This window comes from Orycteropus afer, unplaced genomic scaffold (assembly GCF_000298275.1).
Source record: "Orycteropus afer afer isolate SDZICR_OR568_19922 unplaced genomic scaffold, OryAfe1.0 scaffold00346, whole genome shotgun sequence".
Taxonomy (NCBI): Eukaryota; Metazoa; Chordata; class Mammalia; order Tubulidentata; family Orycteropodidae; genus Orycteropus; species Orycteropus afer.
Window position 1 is genome coordinate 2,341,990 of NW_006921933.1, and position 19,239 is coordinate 2,361,228.

The following is a 19,239-nucleotide window of genomic DNA, read 5'->3' on the forward strand; positions in this document are numbered from 1 at the left end:
GCAGAATCACTATGGAAGTAGATTGCCGAACCTTCCTTCCAAGGAGTGGCTGGTGGGTTTGAACCATGAACCTTCTGGTTAGCAATCGAGTGCCTTAGGCACTACACTACCAGAGCTCCTCTCTCTAGATAAGCTAAGCTAAACTCTCTTAGTTTAGCTATCCTTCATTCCTTTAAGAAAGTATGGCTAGCTTAGAATATCACAGGACTATCACCTGTAAAGTGAGGAAGACAGGCCTCACCCAAGAGGCAGGAAAGGAGGGAAAAAGCCTGGGATGACAAAGCTACAGGATCCAGGCAAGGTGAGGGCAGAGAGGTTTCCAACAGCTAAGGGGAATGAACTTGTCTGTCAGTTTGTCGTACTGTGGTGGCTTGCGTGTTGCTGTGAGGCTTGAGGCTATGCCCTGATACCAGCAGGTTTGCAAATACCAGCAGGGTTGCACATGATGCACATGTTTCAAAGAAGCTTACAGACTGAGACAGACTAGGAAGAAGGAAGAGGCCATCCACTTCTCAAAGAATTGGCCAGGGAAAACCTTATGAATAGCAGAGAAACACTGTCTGATACATTATCAGACAACTTTATGAATAGCCCAGAAACATTGTCCGATACAGCACAGGAAGATGAGCCCCTAAGGTCGGAAGGCACTCAAAATACAACTGAGAGAAAGCTGCATCATCAGAGTAGAACCAATCTTAATGATAAAGTAAAGCTTTCAGGACCTCCATTTGCTGACATAGCATGACTCAGTTTGAGGAGAAATATCTGCAAACGTCCATTAATAATCGGAGCATGGAATGTATGAAGTACGAACCTAGGAAAATTGGAAGTTGTCAAAAATAAAATGGAAGGCATAAAGATTTTGAATCAGACAACCATATGATCTACTATGCTGGGAATGACAATTCGAAGAGGAATGGCATTACATTCATCATCTCAAAGGAGGTTTCAATATCTGTCTTAAAGTACAATGCTGTCAGTGATCAGATAATATCCATGTGTCTACAAGGAAGACCAGTTAATACTACTATTACTCAAATTTATGCACCAACCACCAAAGCCAAAGATGAGGAAATTGAAGACTTTTATCAACTTCTGCAGTCTGAAATTGACCAAACATGCAATCAAGAGGTGTTAATTAACACTGGTGACTGGAATGCAAAAGTTAGAAACAAAGAAGAATCACTGGTAGCTGGAAAATTTGGTTTAGGTGACAGAAATAATGCTGGAGATTGCATGATAGAATTTTGCAAGACCAACAATTTATTCATTGCAAATACTTTTTTACAACAACACAAATGGTGGCTATACACGTGGACTTTGCCAGATGGAGTACACAGGAAACAGATTGAATATATATGTGGCAAGAGGCAATGGAAAAGCTCAATATCTACAGCCAAAACAAGGCTAGGAGCTGATTGTGGAACAGACCATCAACTGCTCATAAGCAAGATCAACTTGAAGTTGAAGACAATTAAAACAAGTCCACGAGAGTCAAAATATGACCTTAAGTATATCCCTCCTGAATTTAGAGACCATCTAAGGAATAGATTTGATGCATTGAACACCAGTGACTGAAAACCAGAGGAACTGTGGGATGACATCAAGAACATCATCCATGAAGAAAGTAAAAGGTCATTAAAAACATCAGAAAGGAAGAAAATACCAAAATGGATGTCAGAAAAGACTCTGAAACTTGCCCTTGAGCAGAGAGTGGCTAAAGCAAATGGAAGAAATGACAAGATAAAAGAGCTGAACGGGAGATTTCAAAGAACAGCTAGAGTAGACGGAGCCAATTACTATAATGAAATGTGCAAAGATGTGGTGTTAGAAAACCAAAAGGGAAGAACATGCTTGGCCTTTCTCAAGCTGAATAAACTGAGGAAAAAATTTAAGCCTCAAGTTGCAATATTGAAAGATTCTATGGGCAAAATACTGAATGATGCAGAAAGCATCAAAAGAAGATGGCAGGAATACACAGAATCACTGTACCAAAAAGAAATGGTTGATGTTCAACCATTTCAGGAGGTGGTATATGATCAAGAACCAATGGTACTGAAGGAAGAAGTCGAAGCTGCACTGAAGGAATTGCCAAAGAACAAGGCTCCAGGAATTGATGGAATACCCACTGGGATGTTTCAACAAATGGATGTCCCACTGGAGGCAATCACTCGGCTATGCCAAGAGATTTGGAAGACAGCTACCTGGCCAACTGACTGGATGAGATCCATATTTGTACCCATTCCAAAGAAAGGTGATCTCACCAATGTGGAAATTATCAAACAATATCATTAATATGGCATGCAAGTAAAATCTTACTGAAGGTAATTAAAAAACATTTGCAGCAGTTTATTGACAAAGAACGTCCAGAAATGCAAGCTGGATTCAGAAAAGGATGTGGAATGAGGGATATCATTGCTGATGTCAGATGGATCTTGGCTCAAAGCAAAGAATACCAGAAAGATGTTTACTTGTGTTTTATTGACAATGCAAAAGCATTTGATTGTGTGGATCGTAACAAATTATGGATAACTTTGAGAAGAATGGGAATTCCAGAGCATTTAGTTGTACTCATAAGGAACCTGTGCATAGACCACGAGACTGTCATTCAAAGAGAACAAAGGGACACTTCATGGTTTAAAATGAAGAAGGGAGTATGTCAGGGTAGTATCCTTTCACGATTCTTATTCAATCTATATGCTGAGCAAATAATCTGAGAAGCTGGACTGTATGAAGAAGAATGTGGCACTGAGATTTGGAGGAAGAATCATTAATAACCTGAGATATGCTGACAACACAAGTTTGCTTGCTGAAAGTGAGGATGACTTGAAGCACTTACTGATGAAGATTGAAGAATGCAGTTTGCAGTATGGATTACATCTCAGTATAAAGAAAATAAAAATCCTCACAACTGAACCTATAAGCAGCATCAAAATAAGTGGAGAAAAGATCGAAGGTGTCAAAGACTTCACACTGCTTGGTTCTGCCATCAATGCCAATGGAAGCAGCGGTGAGGACATCAGATGACGCATAGCGCTGCGCAGATCGGCTGCAAAGGACTCCTTTCAAGTGCTGAGGAGCAAAGACATGTCCTTGAGGACTAAGGTGCACCTGATACAAGCCATGGTATTTTCAATTGCCTCATATATATGTGAGAGCTGGACAATGAATAAGGAAGACCGAAGAAGAGTTGATGCTTTTGAGTTGTGGTGCTGGCAGAGAATGATGAAAGTACCATGGACTGCTAAAAGAACTAAAATATCTGTCCTAGAGGAAGTGCAGCCGGAATGCTCCTTGGAAGCGAGAATGGCCAGACTTCATCTCACACACTTTGGTCATGTCGTCAGAAGGAATCATTCACTGGAGAAGGATGTCATGCTTGGTAAGGGGGAGGGTTGACCAAAGAGGGCAAGGCCCTCAGCTAGATGGATTGACACAGTGGCAGCAGCGATGGGCTCAAGTATAGCAAGGATCATGGAGCTGGCGTGGGACCAGGCAGTGTTTTGTTCTACTGTGCACAGGGTCGCTTTGAGTTGGAGATGACTCAATGGCACCTGACAACAACAACAACATCCTCTCCTTCATCCAGCTGCCATACTTTTGTTAAAGTAATGTGAAATTTTATTCAATTCTTTGGCAACAAAACACCACTGATGAAGACTGTAAGGCCACTGTCCACAAAAACCTCTACAGCTTTTCCATATGTAATGCTGCCAAAACTCTGCTACCCAATTTATGTTCAGCTGGGTTCAGAACTGCCAGCCCCTTCCACAGCACGGGCCCACTCTGTGTGGGGGTCATTCTCACGTTCTTGTGGGCATGTCCATTCTCATTCTCAATGTCTGTTCAAGTCTGGCTTGCATTTTTTTCCCCTATGTACTATCTACCCTATCCCCATTACAAAAATAATACATATATTTAGAAAAGGTAGATCAAATAAAACGTAAAAGAATGTAAAATGTAAAAAGACTAAAATCACTTATACTTCTTCCAGACACACCAAAAGAAACAGTATAAATCCCTCACTATTTGTCTTTAAGTGGGTGGTGCAAACAGGTAAGCACTTGACTACTGGCCCAAAGGTTGGCAGTTCCAACCCACTTACAAGTGCCTAGGGAGACAGGCCTAGCCATCTGCTTCCAAAGGGCCACAGCCTTGAAAACCCGATGGAGTAATTCTACTTTGCACACATGGGGTCATCAAGAGTCAAAACCAACTCCAAAGCAACTCGTTTTTTAAATATGTAGCTTTGAATATTATTCCTTATATACCTATATACAGACATACAAATACAGCACTTTTTCTTCAAAAAAAAAAAAATGGGGAAAAGCCTTACTTTTTTCAATTCAAAATATTCATCACCAATAGACCCAAAAACATTAGATCTAATCCCTGCTTTAACAGTCCACGTGTATTTATGTTTGTATATAAATTTATAATATATATATTTAAATATATAAAATTATTTATGTTTGTATATATGTTTCCAACTCACAGCAACTCCAGGGACCACAGAGTGAAACACTGCCCGGTCCGGCCCCACCGTCACACTGTTTGAGTCTGTTATTGCAGCTACTGTGTTCCTCCATCTTGTTGAGAGTCTCTCTCCTTTTCGCTGACCCTCTACTTTACCAAGTATGATGCCCTTCTCCAGGGACTGGTCCCTGCTGATCAGATCACAGTCCAAAGTCAGGGAGACAAAGTGTCACCATCTTCAGTTTTAAAGAGCATTCTGGCTGTAGTTCCTCTAAGACAGATTGGTTCATTCTTGTGGCAGGCCATGGTATATTCAATATTCTTTGCCAACACAACAGAATTCAAAAGCATTACGTCTTCATTCTCCCTTACTCACTGTCTAGCTTTCACATACATATGAGGCAAATGAAAATACCATACCTTGGGTCAGACACACCTCAGTCCTCAAAGTGACATCTTTGCTTTTGAACACTTTAAAGAGGTCTTTTACAACAGATTTGCTGCAATATATCATTTGATTTCTCTACTGCTGCTCCCATCCATGGGCAATGATTGTGGATGAATGAAATCTTTGGCAACTTCAATATTTTCTCCATTTATCATTATGTTGCTTGTTGGTCCTATTGTTGAGAACTTTTGTTTTATGTTGAGCTGTAATCCACACTGAAAGCTGTAGTCTTTGATTTTCCTCAGTAAGTGCTTCAAGTCCTCTTCACTTTCAGCAAGCAAGGTTGTATCATCGGCATATTGCAGGTTGTTAATGAGTCTTCCTCCAATCCTGATTCTTCTTCATATAGTCCAGCATCTTGGCTGATTTGCTGAGCATATGGATTGAATAAGTATGATGAAAGTATACAATGCTGATACACAACTTTTCTGATTTTAAACCACACAGTATCCCCTTGTGCTGTTCAAATGACTGTCTCTTCCTCTATGTGCAGGTTCCACATGAGCACAAGAAGTGTCCTGGAATTCTGATTCTTTGCAATGTTTTCCACATTTGCTATGATCCACACAGTCAAATGCTTTTGCATAGCCAGTAAAATACAGATAAACATCTTTCTGGTATTCTCTGCTTTCAGCCAGGATCCATCTGACATTAGTAACAACATCCCTCATTTCATTTTCTTTTTTGAATCCAGCTTGAATTTCTGGCATTCTCTGTCAATGTACTGCTGCAACCACTTTTTAAATTATCTTCAGCAGAATTTTACTTGCATGTGATATTAATGATATTGTTTGATAATTTCCACATTCAGTTGGATCACTTTTCTTTGGAATACACACAAATATGAATTTCTTCCATTTAGTTGCACAGGTAGCTGTCTTCCAAACTTCTTAGCATAGGTGAGTGAGCACTTACCTATGTGATATGCTGACAACACAACTGACAATATTGAAATATCTCAGTTCTATTCCATCAGTTTCAATACACTGTGTTCTGGTTACCTAGTGCCGCTCTGACAAGAAAATACCACAAATAGGATGGCTTTAACGAACAGGAATTTATTCTCTTACAGTTTGGAGGCTTTAAGTCTAAGTTCAAAGTGCCAGCCTCTAGGGACTGGGTGAAAGCATCTTGACCTTGGGGTCCATCTTTGCCTCCTGCTCCTGGCCCACTGAAGCTAGAAGCTTTTCTTCACTCAGACAGCTGCTGGCTGCTGAGACTGACAAGCCCAAGGTTGACAAGTAAAAAGGCACAGTCCCAATGTTACCAAGCCACATGGCAGGCCATTAATTCAAGTCCGTTGAAAGTCCCAAGGTTGGCAAAGCATGACTGGCTGCTGAACAACAACATGGCTACATGCAGGGTTCAAACGTGCCATAAGCTATAGACCATTCTCCAAGCCTTCTCCTTATATACAGGAAGCAGACAACATCCCTAAGGCAGCTACTCAGCTGCTTACAGTAGATTCCACCATGGAGTTAATTACTAATCTCACCATGGGGAATAACTACATTCAGCTGCCCAGCCACTCAACCAGGCCCAGCCAAGTGTACACAGAAATTTAACCACCATATACTGTTTTTCACCAATGACTTCACTGTAGCTTGGACTTCTTCCCTCAGTACCATCAGTTATTGATCATATGCTACCTCTACAAATGGCTGAACATTGACCAATTCTCTTTGGTACAATGACTCTGTATTTTCCTTCCATCTTCTTTTGACACTTCCTACGTCATTCAGTATTTTTCCCAAAGAATCCTTCAGTATTAAAATTTGAGGCTTGAATTTTTTCTTCAGTTCTTTCATCTTGAGAAATGCCACACATGTCCTTCCCTTTTGTTTTTTTAACTCTAGGTTTTTGCACATTTCATTATACTTTGTTTCTCAATTTACCATTTGAAATTTTTTGTTCAGCTCTTTTACTTCATTTCTTCCATTTACTTTAGTTACTTCACATTCAAGAGCAAGTTTCAAAGTCTCTTCTGATATCCATTTTGGTCTTTTCTTCCTTTTCTGTCTTTTAAGTGACCTTTTGTTTTCTTCATATATGATGTTCTTAATGTCATCCCATAATTCACTTGGTTTTCAGTCATTGGTGTTCAAGGAGTCAAATCTATTCCTCAGATGGTCTCTAAATTCAGGTTTGCTCCATGGACTTGTTTTAATTTTCTTCACCTTCAACTTGAACTTGCATACGAGCAGTTGATGGTCTATTCCACAGTCAGCTCCTGGCATTGTTTTGACTGATGATATTGAGCTTCCCCATCATCTCTTTCCAGAGACGTAGTCGATTTGATTCCTGTTATTCCATCTGGTGATGTCCACATGTATATTCACCATTTATGGTGTTGAAAAAGATTTTTTGCAATGAGCAAGTCTTTAGTCTTGCAAAATTCTATTACACAATCTCCGGCATCTTTTCCAACTACTCATCCCTCTTCTTTGTTTTCAGCTTTCGCATTCCACTCACCAGTAATTATCAATGCATCTTGGTTGAATGTTTGATCAATTTCAGACTGTAGAAATTCATAAAAATGGTCAATTTCTTCATCTTTGGCATTAGCGATTGGTGTGTAAATTTGAATAATAGTAGTATTAACTGGTCCTCCTTGTAGATGTGTGGATAATATCCTATTACTGATAGTGTTGTACTTCAGGACAGATCTAGAAATGTTCCTTTTGACAATGAATACAGCACCATTCTTCTTCAACTTGTCATTCCTGGCACAGTAGTCCATAATATTGTCTAAAGAAAGAAGCACTTGGTGATGTATTTATGTATCATTTATTTAATTACTGCTGGACATTTATGTTGTTTCCAATTATTTTGATTATAACCAATCCATGAAAACCTTTCTTGTAGCAAAAGTTTTCTGTAAATCTGTAATACTGTTTTGCTGCTTCAAAGGGGATCCAGTTAAAGTTATTCATGAAATGTGGCCAAATAGGTTGGTTGAGATTTACAGTTATACCACCAACAATAACACTGGGTATCAACACTGGATGCAAAAATGGTTTTCTAAGTTTGGTAACTGAAAATAAACCTAGATGGGCTACTTCACTTTAGAAAAGAAAAAAAAAGAATGTTGTAGTTTTCTTATAGAAAACAATTCTACGGTGTCCTTTTCTAGTTGCGTGGAGTAAAGAAGGTGTCTGGAAAAGTGTCTTTGTCATTAGGTAAGCTAGAGACTCAGCACTTTATTTCAGCCACTCCAGCTTTGATTAAGACTGCCACATGAGAGTTGCTAGTCTGCGCTGCCAACAATCACAAAGTGGGCCAGATGAGCGTGTTCAACTTGTGGCTCATGTTTAGAACTGAATTCCAAATATTAAGTGTCAAAAGCAGGCTCTCTGCTATTTATTTCCCTGGACTGCTCCTGGAAGATCATTATTTTTCATTGGAATCGACAAGAAGGAGGAATAAAATTGCAATCAATAAAAGCTTCTTCGAGAAAAGGCACAGGTTCCATGATAAAGTGATTTCAGCAACTATGGGACTTTTCTATTCTGACCTTCAAGGCCCAAAGAAGGAGAAACTCAAGGAGGTGAAACCCACCCTTGGAGAGCTAAACTGCTGATTGGTGAAGAGAAGCCATTCCTGATAGGAGAGCACAGTGTAAGAAAAAACACCCAAATGGCATCCAGTCATTGAAAAACCCTCCAATCCTCCAGTTTTCAAAGTGAGGTCCCATAACCAGTATCACCTGAGGATTTTTTTTTTTTTTTTAGAAATTCATATTCCCAGGTCCTACCCCAGACCTACTGAATCAGAAACTCTGGAGTGGGGCCCAGGGACTGTGTTTTCACAAGCCCTCTTGGCAATTCTGATATGGACTGGAGCTTGGGAACCCTTGCTCTAAGGATTGGTCCCCAGTCACAAAACCAGTGGGCTGCACTAGATGGCGTCTATGAGGGTGCACAGCTCTAGCATTCTCTGCTGTAAGTGGTCCCTCCTGGGGGAAAAAATCCTACCTTGCTTTGCAGACAAGACCCCAGTCAATGCACTGCTGTTGGATTTGCCCTGGCCCTTTGAGTTCTTCCGTCTCTCGAGAGCATTCTAGAACAGCATTAGGAGAAAGTAAAAAGCTTTGTCATGAAATCCAATCTTGGACAAATACATAGTCAAACAGATGCATCTTCCCATCCAGTACACAAAAATCTCTTGCAGAGTCCACAAGTTGGTCCAACATTTAGAATTCTGAGTTCCTAAGTTATGATTATATCAACAATCATGAAGATGGTGAATGACTGGGCAATATTTGTACAAAAGGTTGTCATGAGTTGGAGTCAATTCAGTGGCAACTAATAATAAGTTATCATGGACTTTATGGTCTCAGAAAAGAGGTTTTTTTTTTTTTTTTAAAAAAAGAGGTCAGTGGTCAGTACAATGACAGCAATTCCAGTCTATTTACAAAAAGTAATCATGGATATTTGTTAAATGAAATGAAATCTGAAACAGAGACTCAGTCTAATATGTGAAGCCACTAATTATGGAAACCTCTTCTGGGTAGACGTGAGATGGAGCAGTGATTTACTCTCACATGCTGTGGTAGTTAAGGTTATGTGTCAGCTTGGCTGGGCTTGGTTTTGAGTGGCTTGGCAGCTGGATATAGTGATTCCCCATGATGAGACTAGTAATCAACTTCATGGTGAAATCTGCTGTGAGAAGCTGAGTGGCTGCCTTAGGAATGTGGTCTATTTCCAGTATATAAGAAGAAGCCTTGAGAAAGGTGTGGTAGTTAATGTTATGTGTCAACTTGGCTGGGGCTGGTTGAGTGGCTGGGCAGCTGGATGTAGTTATTCCCTATGGTGAGATTGGTAATAACTCCATGGTGGAATCTACTGGAGCAGCTGAGTAGCTGCTTTAGGGATGTGGCCTGATTCCAATATATAAGATGCAACTTTGAGGAAATTCTCTAGCTTTTGGCATACTTGGACCCTGTATGTAGCCGAGTCATCATTTAGCAGCCTGCCATGTTATTTGCTGATCTTGGAACTCTTGATGGACTTGAATCAATGCCCTGCCATGTGGTTTGGTAATATTGGGACATTTTTACATGTCGGCCTTGAGTTTGTCAGCCTCAGCAGTTAGCAGCTGCCTGAGTGAAGAAAGCCTCCAGCTTCAGTGGGCTAAGAGCAAGAGGCAGAGCTGAAGCCCAAAGTCGAGGGGCTTGCACACAACCCCTAGAACCTGGCACTTTGAATTTGGACTTCCAGCCTCCAAAAAGTAAGAGAATAAACTCCTGTTTGTTAGAACCATCCCATTTGTGGTATTTTCTGTTAGAGCATTATGAAGTAACCAAAACAAAGGTCTCAGCTTTTTGGCTTGGACCCTGCATGTAGCCCAGTCTTCCTGCAGCAGCCTGCCATGTTGCCTGGCAAACTTGTGACTGTTTCTGGACTTGAACTAGTGGCTTGCCATGTTGCTTGATAACCTTGGGACTGCGCCATTTTACTTGTCAACTCTGCGTTTGCCAGTCTCATCAGCCAGCAGCTGGCTGAGTTAAGAGAAGCCTCTAGCTCTGGTCAGCCAGAAGCAAGAGGCAGAGCCCATGGTCAAGGGGCTTTCACCCAGCCCCTAGAGCTGGCACTTTGAACTTGGACTTTTAGCCTCTTAAACTGTAAGAGAATTAATCCATTTGTTAAAGTCATATATGTGTAGTATTTCTATTGGAGCAGCACGAAAGGGCCAAAACATGTGCCAATGGCAGTAGATGGCTAGTAGTATTTGGAAAGGTTCTGTGATTAGATAGCAAAGAAAACCACGTGCAATTAGTGATGTCTGTTTTGGACACAAGATTAAGGAAGTGAATATGACCTACCTACTTGTCAGCCCTAGAACAGCCTCGTAAATCCAAATTGTTATGTAGTATATGGCAGTGCTTGGCACATAGTAGAAGTGAATAAACGCTATGAAAAGAATGTGCACGTGCATTTTTTAAAATTATGTATTAATTTTATAATTAAAAACCTGTAATCTTCTGAGGCTGCATGCATATATAGAGGATTGGTAGAAATAAAATATGGTCCACAGAGTGGAAAGGGAAGATAGCATGGGACGTCTGAGAAAACAGCCAACGTCAAAAGCCAGGGAAATGAGAAGACTCTCTAAGCATTCAGACTGCTGCAAAACTACCCTCAGGAAGAGAAATCAATCTATTTTCCAAGCAGAGAAACCCTGGAGATTTTTCTAATTATAACCCTTACAACCAACATCTGCAGAAATAGATATTATCAAACTAATGGTGCTGGAATGAGACTAAATAACGGGGGGTGGGGGGTGGGAATTGAAACATCCTGTCCTTCCACTGTGATGTGAACATCATTGTTGAGACTGATTCCCCAGTCTCTGTTTCTTCGTCTGAAACCATTATCTTACGGATGGTTAGGAGACAGGTAGAAGGTTGGGCATTTTATAGACAAACTAGCTAAGACACTAAATTTCATAGGAATTGAGGCTGTAAAGTGGACAAGTCCAAATGCTGGTGCCCTCGGCAGGCATTATCCAGCTCACAGCAACAGAAGGAGCTCTTGCAAAAAGTGGTTTGTGTTTTATGTGTTGTTTCGAGTTTAATTTTCACTGGTAGTATACTGCCGTTAAGGCTCTTATTGGACTCTATCTGGGAAGGCAGGCAAGCACAGAAGTATCTTTGGCACATAAAAGAGAATTAAAATAGAATGACATTTAGCTGCACAATTGTGACTCATCATCATTGTCCTCACGATTTTGCTACCTTGTATTTGGCAATGTTAGATTTCAGGAGGTTGACCTCTTCATGGAGTTGCTTTAATCTCTCCTGAAGGTACCTGGAAAAGAATACAGACAACTAGGAAGTGTTTAATGGAAACTTAGTGGTGCAGCAGTCAAGCATTCAGCTGTTAACCAAAAGGTTGGTGGTTTGAACCCAGCAGCTCTGTGGGAGAAGTGCTTCCATAAAATAGTTGTTGTTCTTGTTGTTCGGTGCCATTGGGTCGGCTCTGACTCATAGCGACAACAGAACAAAACGTCCCACAGTCCTGCGCCAGCCTTACAATCCTAACTATACTTGAGATTACAGCCTAGAAAACTCTATGAGGCCATTTTAAACTGTCCCATGGGGTTGCTATGAGTTGAAATCAACTCAGTGGCAGCCAACAACAACAGGAAGTACTGGAAGGCAAAATAAAAACATGCATTCAAATAAAAAGGGAAAAAAGAAAATCAAGTGCCTGAAGAGCCATCTTTTAAATACAATGCTTCACCTCCCACCAAAGAGAAAAATGTAACACTGTGACTCTGCGCAAATGCATGCGATCAAGGTGAAATATGACAAATCACAGAAACCCCACTTTAACACCACCCTGTGCAGAGGCCCCCAGACCCCCGAAGGGACAGCAACAGTCTTCATATAACTCTTATTCAAGTGATTCCACTGGGAAGTGAAGCAGGAAGAGGCGACACTAGCCATAACATTAGGTTAGACACACACACACACACACACACATTATAAAATTGCCTTGGGGAAATGAACTAGCTAAGGGAATTTTTCAATTTATTCTCTTTTTCCTTCCCCTTATAGCCATAAAGCAGCTTTCACAGGTTCCTTACTCTTATCCAGCCAGGGCTGGTGGGGCTGAGTGGGAAACGGATGCAGGTAGGTCCATAGGGTATAACGTTTGCTTACAACTAATGACCAGTTGCCACTGAGTTGACTCCAGTTCCTGCACATCAGAGTAGAATCGAGCACCACAGGGTTGTCAATGGCAGAGTGCCTAAGGCATTTGACTGTTAACCAGAAGGCTGGTGGTTCAAACCCAATAGCCACTCCATGGAAGGAAGACTGGGCAATCTACTTCTGTAAAGATTTACTGCCTCGGAAACCCAAAGGGGGTCACTATGAGTCGGAATTGACTTGATAGCAGCATTTGGTTTCTCAGGATTTTTTTTATTTTCAGAAGTAGATCACCAGTTCTCTCTTCTGAGACAGATCTGCATGGATCTGAACCTGCAAACTTTTGATTAGCAGCTAAGCACTTAACCCTTTGCACCACCCAGGTACTTACTAGTATGTGATGTTAATATCATCATTGTGGGGTTGTGACTTGCCTTTCACTGTAAGGCAATTTTCTCAAATGTAAATAGGGGTGCAAATAATTCCCAGCCACCAGGCCTGTGGAGTGCCAGAAGTTCACCCCAGTGCAGGCCTGGAACTGGCCACTTGCCTGTTCTCCATGCACAGGGCGTCCACGTCAATGATGCGGTTCTCATGGCCACCCAGGATGTGGTTTAGCTCCTGGTTTAGCCTCTCCACTTTGTCCTGGTAGGAACACCGTTCTTCTTTCACATCCTGAAGCTCATCCACAGAGGCCTTCAGGTCATGCTCCAAAGACTCAATCTGAAAGCCAAGGAGGCACCCTCACTCAAGATGTTCAGACATCAGCTTTATGGCCGGAGATGGAGCCTGCCACTTGGTTGACTGACTTTCAGAGAGCTCATTAGTACCACCAGCATGCAATAAAACTGTAAGTGCCACACACTGCAATGGGATAAAAGCTAAAACCAAGGGATGACCACCTGCCAGAGTTACTGTATCTAAGGTGTCTTGGAAAGGTGCAGCAGCACGACAAGCAAAACTGAACCCTTCCTGACTACCAGTTAAATCACTTGCTGTCAAGTTGACTCCCATTCATGGTGACCCCATGGGTGTCAGGGTAGAACTATGCCCTCCACAGGATTGTCAGTGACTGATTTTTCTGGAAGTAGATCACCAGGCCTTTCTTCCAAGGCACCTTGGGGTAAGACTCGAACCTCCGACCTTTCAGTTAGCAGCTGAGCATGTTAATCATTTGCATCACCGAGGGGGCTCCTCACAACATGCCCTAAAACCAAAGATACCCAGAAGGTAATTCCAGACACTAGGGACAGTGGCTTACAAATACTTATTTTCAGCACATCTTCTCTAGACACACAAATCTTGTTTTCTGATCTTCAAAACCAATTGGCGAGAGAGGAAAATGAGGTCCAGGCTCTCCTAGACGTTCCCTAACTAGGGCTGGATACCTACGGAGCTTCTGCTTAAAAAGCATCCCTCAGCATTTTAGTGGGAACTTGCAAATTAAGGCCAGTTTTGTCACATTTTGCTCCTTCTCTTTCTACTCTGGATCTAGGGGAAAGTTTCTAGTTGTATTCAGAACAGTGGCACAAAAACTCTAAGGGAGAAGACCTGCTGGGTGTCAGAAATACAAGAGTTGGCTTAGGAACCCAGCAAAGCATCAAAGAAGTAAAAGCCTTTGACCTATATCCTTTTTTTTTTTTTTAAATCTCCGACTCATATTCGAGGCATCCAACAGTCCCCAAGACATAGAGGGCACAGTCTATGTTTCTCTGTGTGGCAGCCAGCTTTGCAAACCCATCTCCTACGTTTAATAGCTGTGAGCTAACCTGTTCCTTAGCTCTTTCCAGCTGCCGAACCAAGTCTTCACGCTCATGGGCTGCAAAGTGGCGAACACCGATGTCTTCGTCTCCCAGCCTCTGTTTGGCAATTGTCATTCTCAAGAGCTGCATGTTCCATAAATAGGACACGAATAAAATAGAAAAGAGAGAGAAAGTTAAAACAAAAGACCCAAATAAAAATCCCAAGGATATCAGACAACTTTAAGGAGATTCTTTCAAGAGATATTGGGGCAGACACAAAGCAAACTTCCTGCCAATATAATGAATTTTAAAAAAATGTATTTTGAAATATAACATCTATTCTATTTTACACACACACACACACACCAACTGTAAGGCTTACAGGCCTGGGCATTTGAAGGTGGATGTTCTGTGTAGGTAATAAAGTCATAGTGAGAGACAGAAACAAACTCTGGGTCTCATTTATTTTTTATTTTTTATTGTGATTTGGGTGAAAGTTTATAGAGCAAATTCATTTTCCACACAGCAGTTCATACACATTTTGTTTCATGACATTGACTGCAATTCCCCACAATGTAACAGCTCTCTTCCCACTTCTTTCCTGCAGTACCTCTTCCCTGTGTCCTTCCTTACATATTCCTGCCCTCAAGCAATCTCCATGTGCAAACACTGCCCTTCTATTCTTCTATGACTGATCGTTCTAAAGAGTATATTTAACTGACGAAAATGCTCACCCCATATGCCTATCTGTTGTTTGGCTGGAAGCCACAGGAGTGAGTTCAATTCCAGACTGAAGGGTAACTAGGGGCCATAGTCTCAAGGGTCTCACTAGGCTCTATCAGACCAGCAAACCTGGTCTTTTTTTTTTATGATTTTGAGTTTTGTTCTACATTGTTCTCCCACTCTATCCAGGATATCCTGCACTGGTCCCTTTCCGAGTGGTTGACAGTGGTAGCTGGGCACCATCTAGTTCTTCTGGTCTCATGGTCATATATAGGCTGAAGATCACATGGTCTACTAGTCCCTTGGACTAATTGCTTCCATGCATCTTTGGTTTTCCTCAATCTTATCTGCTCTGGATGAGGAAAGACCCACTGTTGCATTTTAAATGGCTGCTTGTAAGCTTTTAAGACCCCAGTCGCTACTCACCAAAGTAGGATGTAGAACAATATTTTTGTGTAGTGCATTATGCCAATTGAGTTTGATGTTTCTGGGTCTCATTTAAACTTAGCAAAGATTGAAAAATGATAAACATACCAGGAAGGAGCTATTGAGATAGGCACTCTTCCACATTTTTGCTAGGGTCTAACAGAATGTATCTGCAGTGTAGTAAATTACTTGGTATGGCTTTTCTACCCCTAAGCCTTTGTAAACTCCAAGGTGGGATTTGCTATGAGCAACTGAGGAGCTCCTGATTGCTAAAGTTGTCCACCTGGAGTATTTCTGTTGGGAGTGGCACAAAACAATGTTCTGGGAGGTTCCCACTCTCTCTCAGTTGCTTAGAGTTCTCATGCTATGATTGGCTAGTTTGGCCACTCTGCCAGGCTCAAAAGGAGGCCTCCTAGAGGCAGAATTCTCTCTCTGACTGCTGGTTGAGGAAGACGTGCTGCTGAAAGAGACACGCACTCCTAAAAGAGACACGTGCTGGTGGGAAAGAGATGCAAGAGATAAGCATTGCTGAGTAAGACACTGAGGGACATGCATTGCTGGGGGAGAGACTGTGAGAGACAGTGGGCTGGGAGAGAGACTGAGCATTTTTCCTGAACTTAAATTGTAGCCTGGTGCCTTCCTAATAAACCTCATAATCTGTGAGTTCTGTGTGGCCACTGCAGCGAATTATCGAACCCAGGAGAGAGGTGGTGGGTGCTTTGGGAGGAACGGTTGGAGAAAGGGCTGGAGGGAGGCAGCATGGTCTGGTCTCACAGGAATAGGCCTTGGGCTATTGATGGTGATTCTGTCTTCCTCTTGTGGGATTAGAGAAGGTCAGAACATGTGGCCTCCTTGTCCTTTTTGCAATATCCATCTTAACAATCTGGGTATGTCATTCAGAAGAAAGTCCTGGTGATCTCTTTCTAAAAGGTCACAGCCATGAATTGAAATTGACTTGATGGCAACTGTTTGGTGTTTTTTTTTTTTTTTAAAAAAAAAACAAACAAAAAAACAACTATGGGACTGGGTAGATAGAGATCCAAGCAGGCAGCCCTGCTTGTTCCAAGGCTTGGCACCCACCTGTTGCGGTCAAGTCAATTCTGAGTCATAGCAACTCTATATAGGTCATAGAATTGCCCCATAGGCTTTCTAAGGCTATAAACTTTAATTAAGCAGACCCTCACATCTTTCTCTCAGGGAGTGACTGGTGGGTTCGATCCACTAACCTTTAGGTTAGCAGCCAACCACTTTAACCACTGCACCAGCAGGATTCCTTAAAGGTCTGGCAGAGGAGGTAGGCACTTAGGTATACAGATGGCTATGTTTGATAGAATTCTGATCATTTGGGAGACACAGGGTTGATGGCAGAACTGGTTAATTCAATTGAAAGCTGCTGTGTGAAAGGTCACACAACTCTTCACTCAGAGCTTCAGAAGGTGAAGTAGACAACCCAGAAAGACAAACAGCAAGGCACAGAAACAGAGCTCAGATCAAAGTGTCTAGGAAAAAGAAGGCCTAAGCCTGCATGGCATGAAGGTGACAGGAGCCTGGGACCCGTCTTTGAAACATGGCACTTTCCTTGGTATGTGAAAAGCCAGACTGACAGCCTGAACCTTAAGTAATAAAATATCACTGTGGTTTCCTACTCACACTATGCTCCACTGAACACTTAATTTAGAATCACACAATTATGTTTGCTTAATGCCAATTAATTATTAAACATGTTTATTGAGGTCTGACAACCATATAAGAAAGTCATCTTTTATATATGGAATGCCTGTTAAGCTTCAATAAATATGTTAACAATCATTTGGTGTTTAATGTGCATAAAGTATCAGCTGTAAAAATCTCAGGGCTGGATTGGTTGAAACACCTATTTTAAAAAGTGAGGTCCAACTTGGTCACAAGGAACTCTGGTGGTGTGGTGCCTAAGGCATTTGATTGCTAACCAGAAGGTTGGAGGTTCAAACCCACCAGCTGCTCTGCAGAAGGAAGATGGGGCAATCTACTTCTGTAAAGATTTACCACCTCAGAAACTCAATGGAGGTCACCATGACTTGACTCAATGGCAGTGAGTTTGGTTTTTATTGGGTTAGGTTTGCCACAGCTGGATCATTAGTTGGGTGTGAGCCTCAAGTACCATCAGCTGAAGGGGCTCAGTCATCACAGGAGGAAGGCAGTGCTCCAGGGGGAGTTTGCCTGCCTGCCTTCCTGCTGGTATCTCCAGGCCCTGGAATCTCCTGCCCAAAGGTTCACATCCTAGCTCACATCTGAGCTGTGTATCTCGGGCACATGCCTGAATGTCTCTGAGCCTCAGTATCCCCTTTTTAACAACATGACAGTGACAGCATCACTTCCTCAGAGGGCTACTGTTAACGTGAAGTCAGAGAGAGTGGAGTTTGTTTTAAATGAGTATTTCTTGTTGTTGTTAATTGCCATAGAGTCAGCTCTGTCTCACAGCAACCACACATAGAACAACACGTTGCCTGGTCCTGTACCATCTTCATGATTGCTGGGATGGTTGAGTTCATTGTTTTGGCTATTGAATCAATCGACCTCATGAAAGGTTTCCCTTGTTTTCTGGATCACCCTCTACTTTACCAACCATGATGTCTTTGTCCAATGACTGGTCCTTCCTGACGACCCATTGAAAGTATGAGATTAATCGACGTCTCAGACAGCATTCTATGATCCATGGGGTTCTCACTGGTTAATTTTTAGAAATATATCACTAGGACTTTCTTCCTACTCTGTCTTAGTCTGGCAGTGTCACTGAAACCTATCCACCAAGGATGACCCTGTTGGTATTTGAAATATGGATGGCATAGCTTCCAGCATCATAGCAATGTGCAAGTTGATCCCAACTCACACAGATCCCCTGTGGGCAGAGTAGAACTACCCCCTAGAGTTTTCTAGATGGAAATCTTTACAGGCAGAGCAGCAGGTCTTTTGACCACAGAGCTTCTCAGTGGGTCTGAACCACCAACCTTTCAGTTAGTTGCCAAGTGTTTACCTGTTGCACCACCAAGCCTCCTGTATTTAGCTTAGGAGAATTCAAATACACTAGGATCATATTTGGCAAAAAAAGATGAGAGGGAGAAAAGAAGAGGAGTGAAGAAGAGAGAGGATGGGAGAGAAATAATTTTAAAAAGTGGGTGATTCACCCTGCATTCAACATCCCAGACAGAGGGTGAAGTGGGAGAGTGACTGCTACCCCATTTATGCAAAATCATACTGCTGATATTTACACAGAACAATACTGTTCAGAGGATATACACAATTTGTACCCATCAAGGGGAATTTGGGTTGCACATAAGAACATACTGACTCTAGAACCAAACCCCCATAAGACAAGATGGGAAGGTTCCGCAATACTTAGCACAACACTGGGAACATAAAAAATGTTCGATAAACATTAGCTACTGGAGGCGTAGAGCCTAAGGCACTTGACTGCTAACCAGAAGGTTGGAGGTTCAAACCCACCAGCCACTCCTCAGAAGGAAGGTTGGACAATCTACTCCTGTAGAGATACTACCTTAGAAACCCAAGGAGGGGTCCCTATGAGTCAAAAATGACTCGAGGGCAGTGAGTTTTTGAAATGTTAGCTACTGGTAGGGGCGGAATTGTGTCCCTGCCAAATACATGAAATCCTAACCCCTGCACCTGTGGAAGGACTCCTGGTGGCACAGTGGTTAAAGTGCTCAGCTGCCAACTGAAAGGCAAGTGATTTGAGCCTACCAGCTGCTCCCCAGGAGAAAGATGAGTCAGAC

The 19,239-nt window shown here is 42.0% G+C and overlaps 1 protein-coding gene across 1 annotated transcript in view; it reads right to left on the bottom strand.

The window, feature by feature from the left end:
* Positions 1-19,239, bottom strand: part of CCDC149 (coiled-coil domain containing 149) — a 171,449-nt gene that overhangs the window by 50,973 nt on the left and 101,237 nt on the right. The window contains exons 5-8 of the mRNA XM_042782501.1: positions 14,348-14,464; positions 13,129-13,301; positions 11,661-11,733; positions 8,899-8,983 (exon numbers count right to left, since the gene is read on the bottom strand). Of these exons, the coding sequence (XP_042638435.1) occupies positions 8,899-8,983; positions 11,661-11,733; positions 13,129-13,301; positions 14,348-14,464 (448 nt within the window). The remainder of the gene's footprint in view (positions 1-8,898; positions 8,984-11,660; positions 11,734-13,128; positions 13,302-14,347; positions 14,465-19,239) is intronic.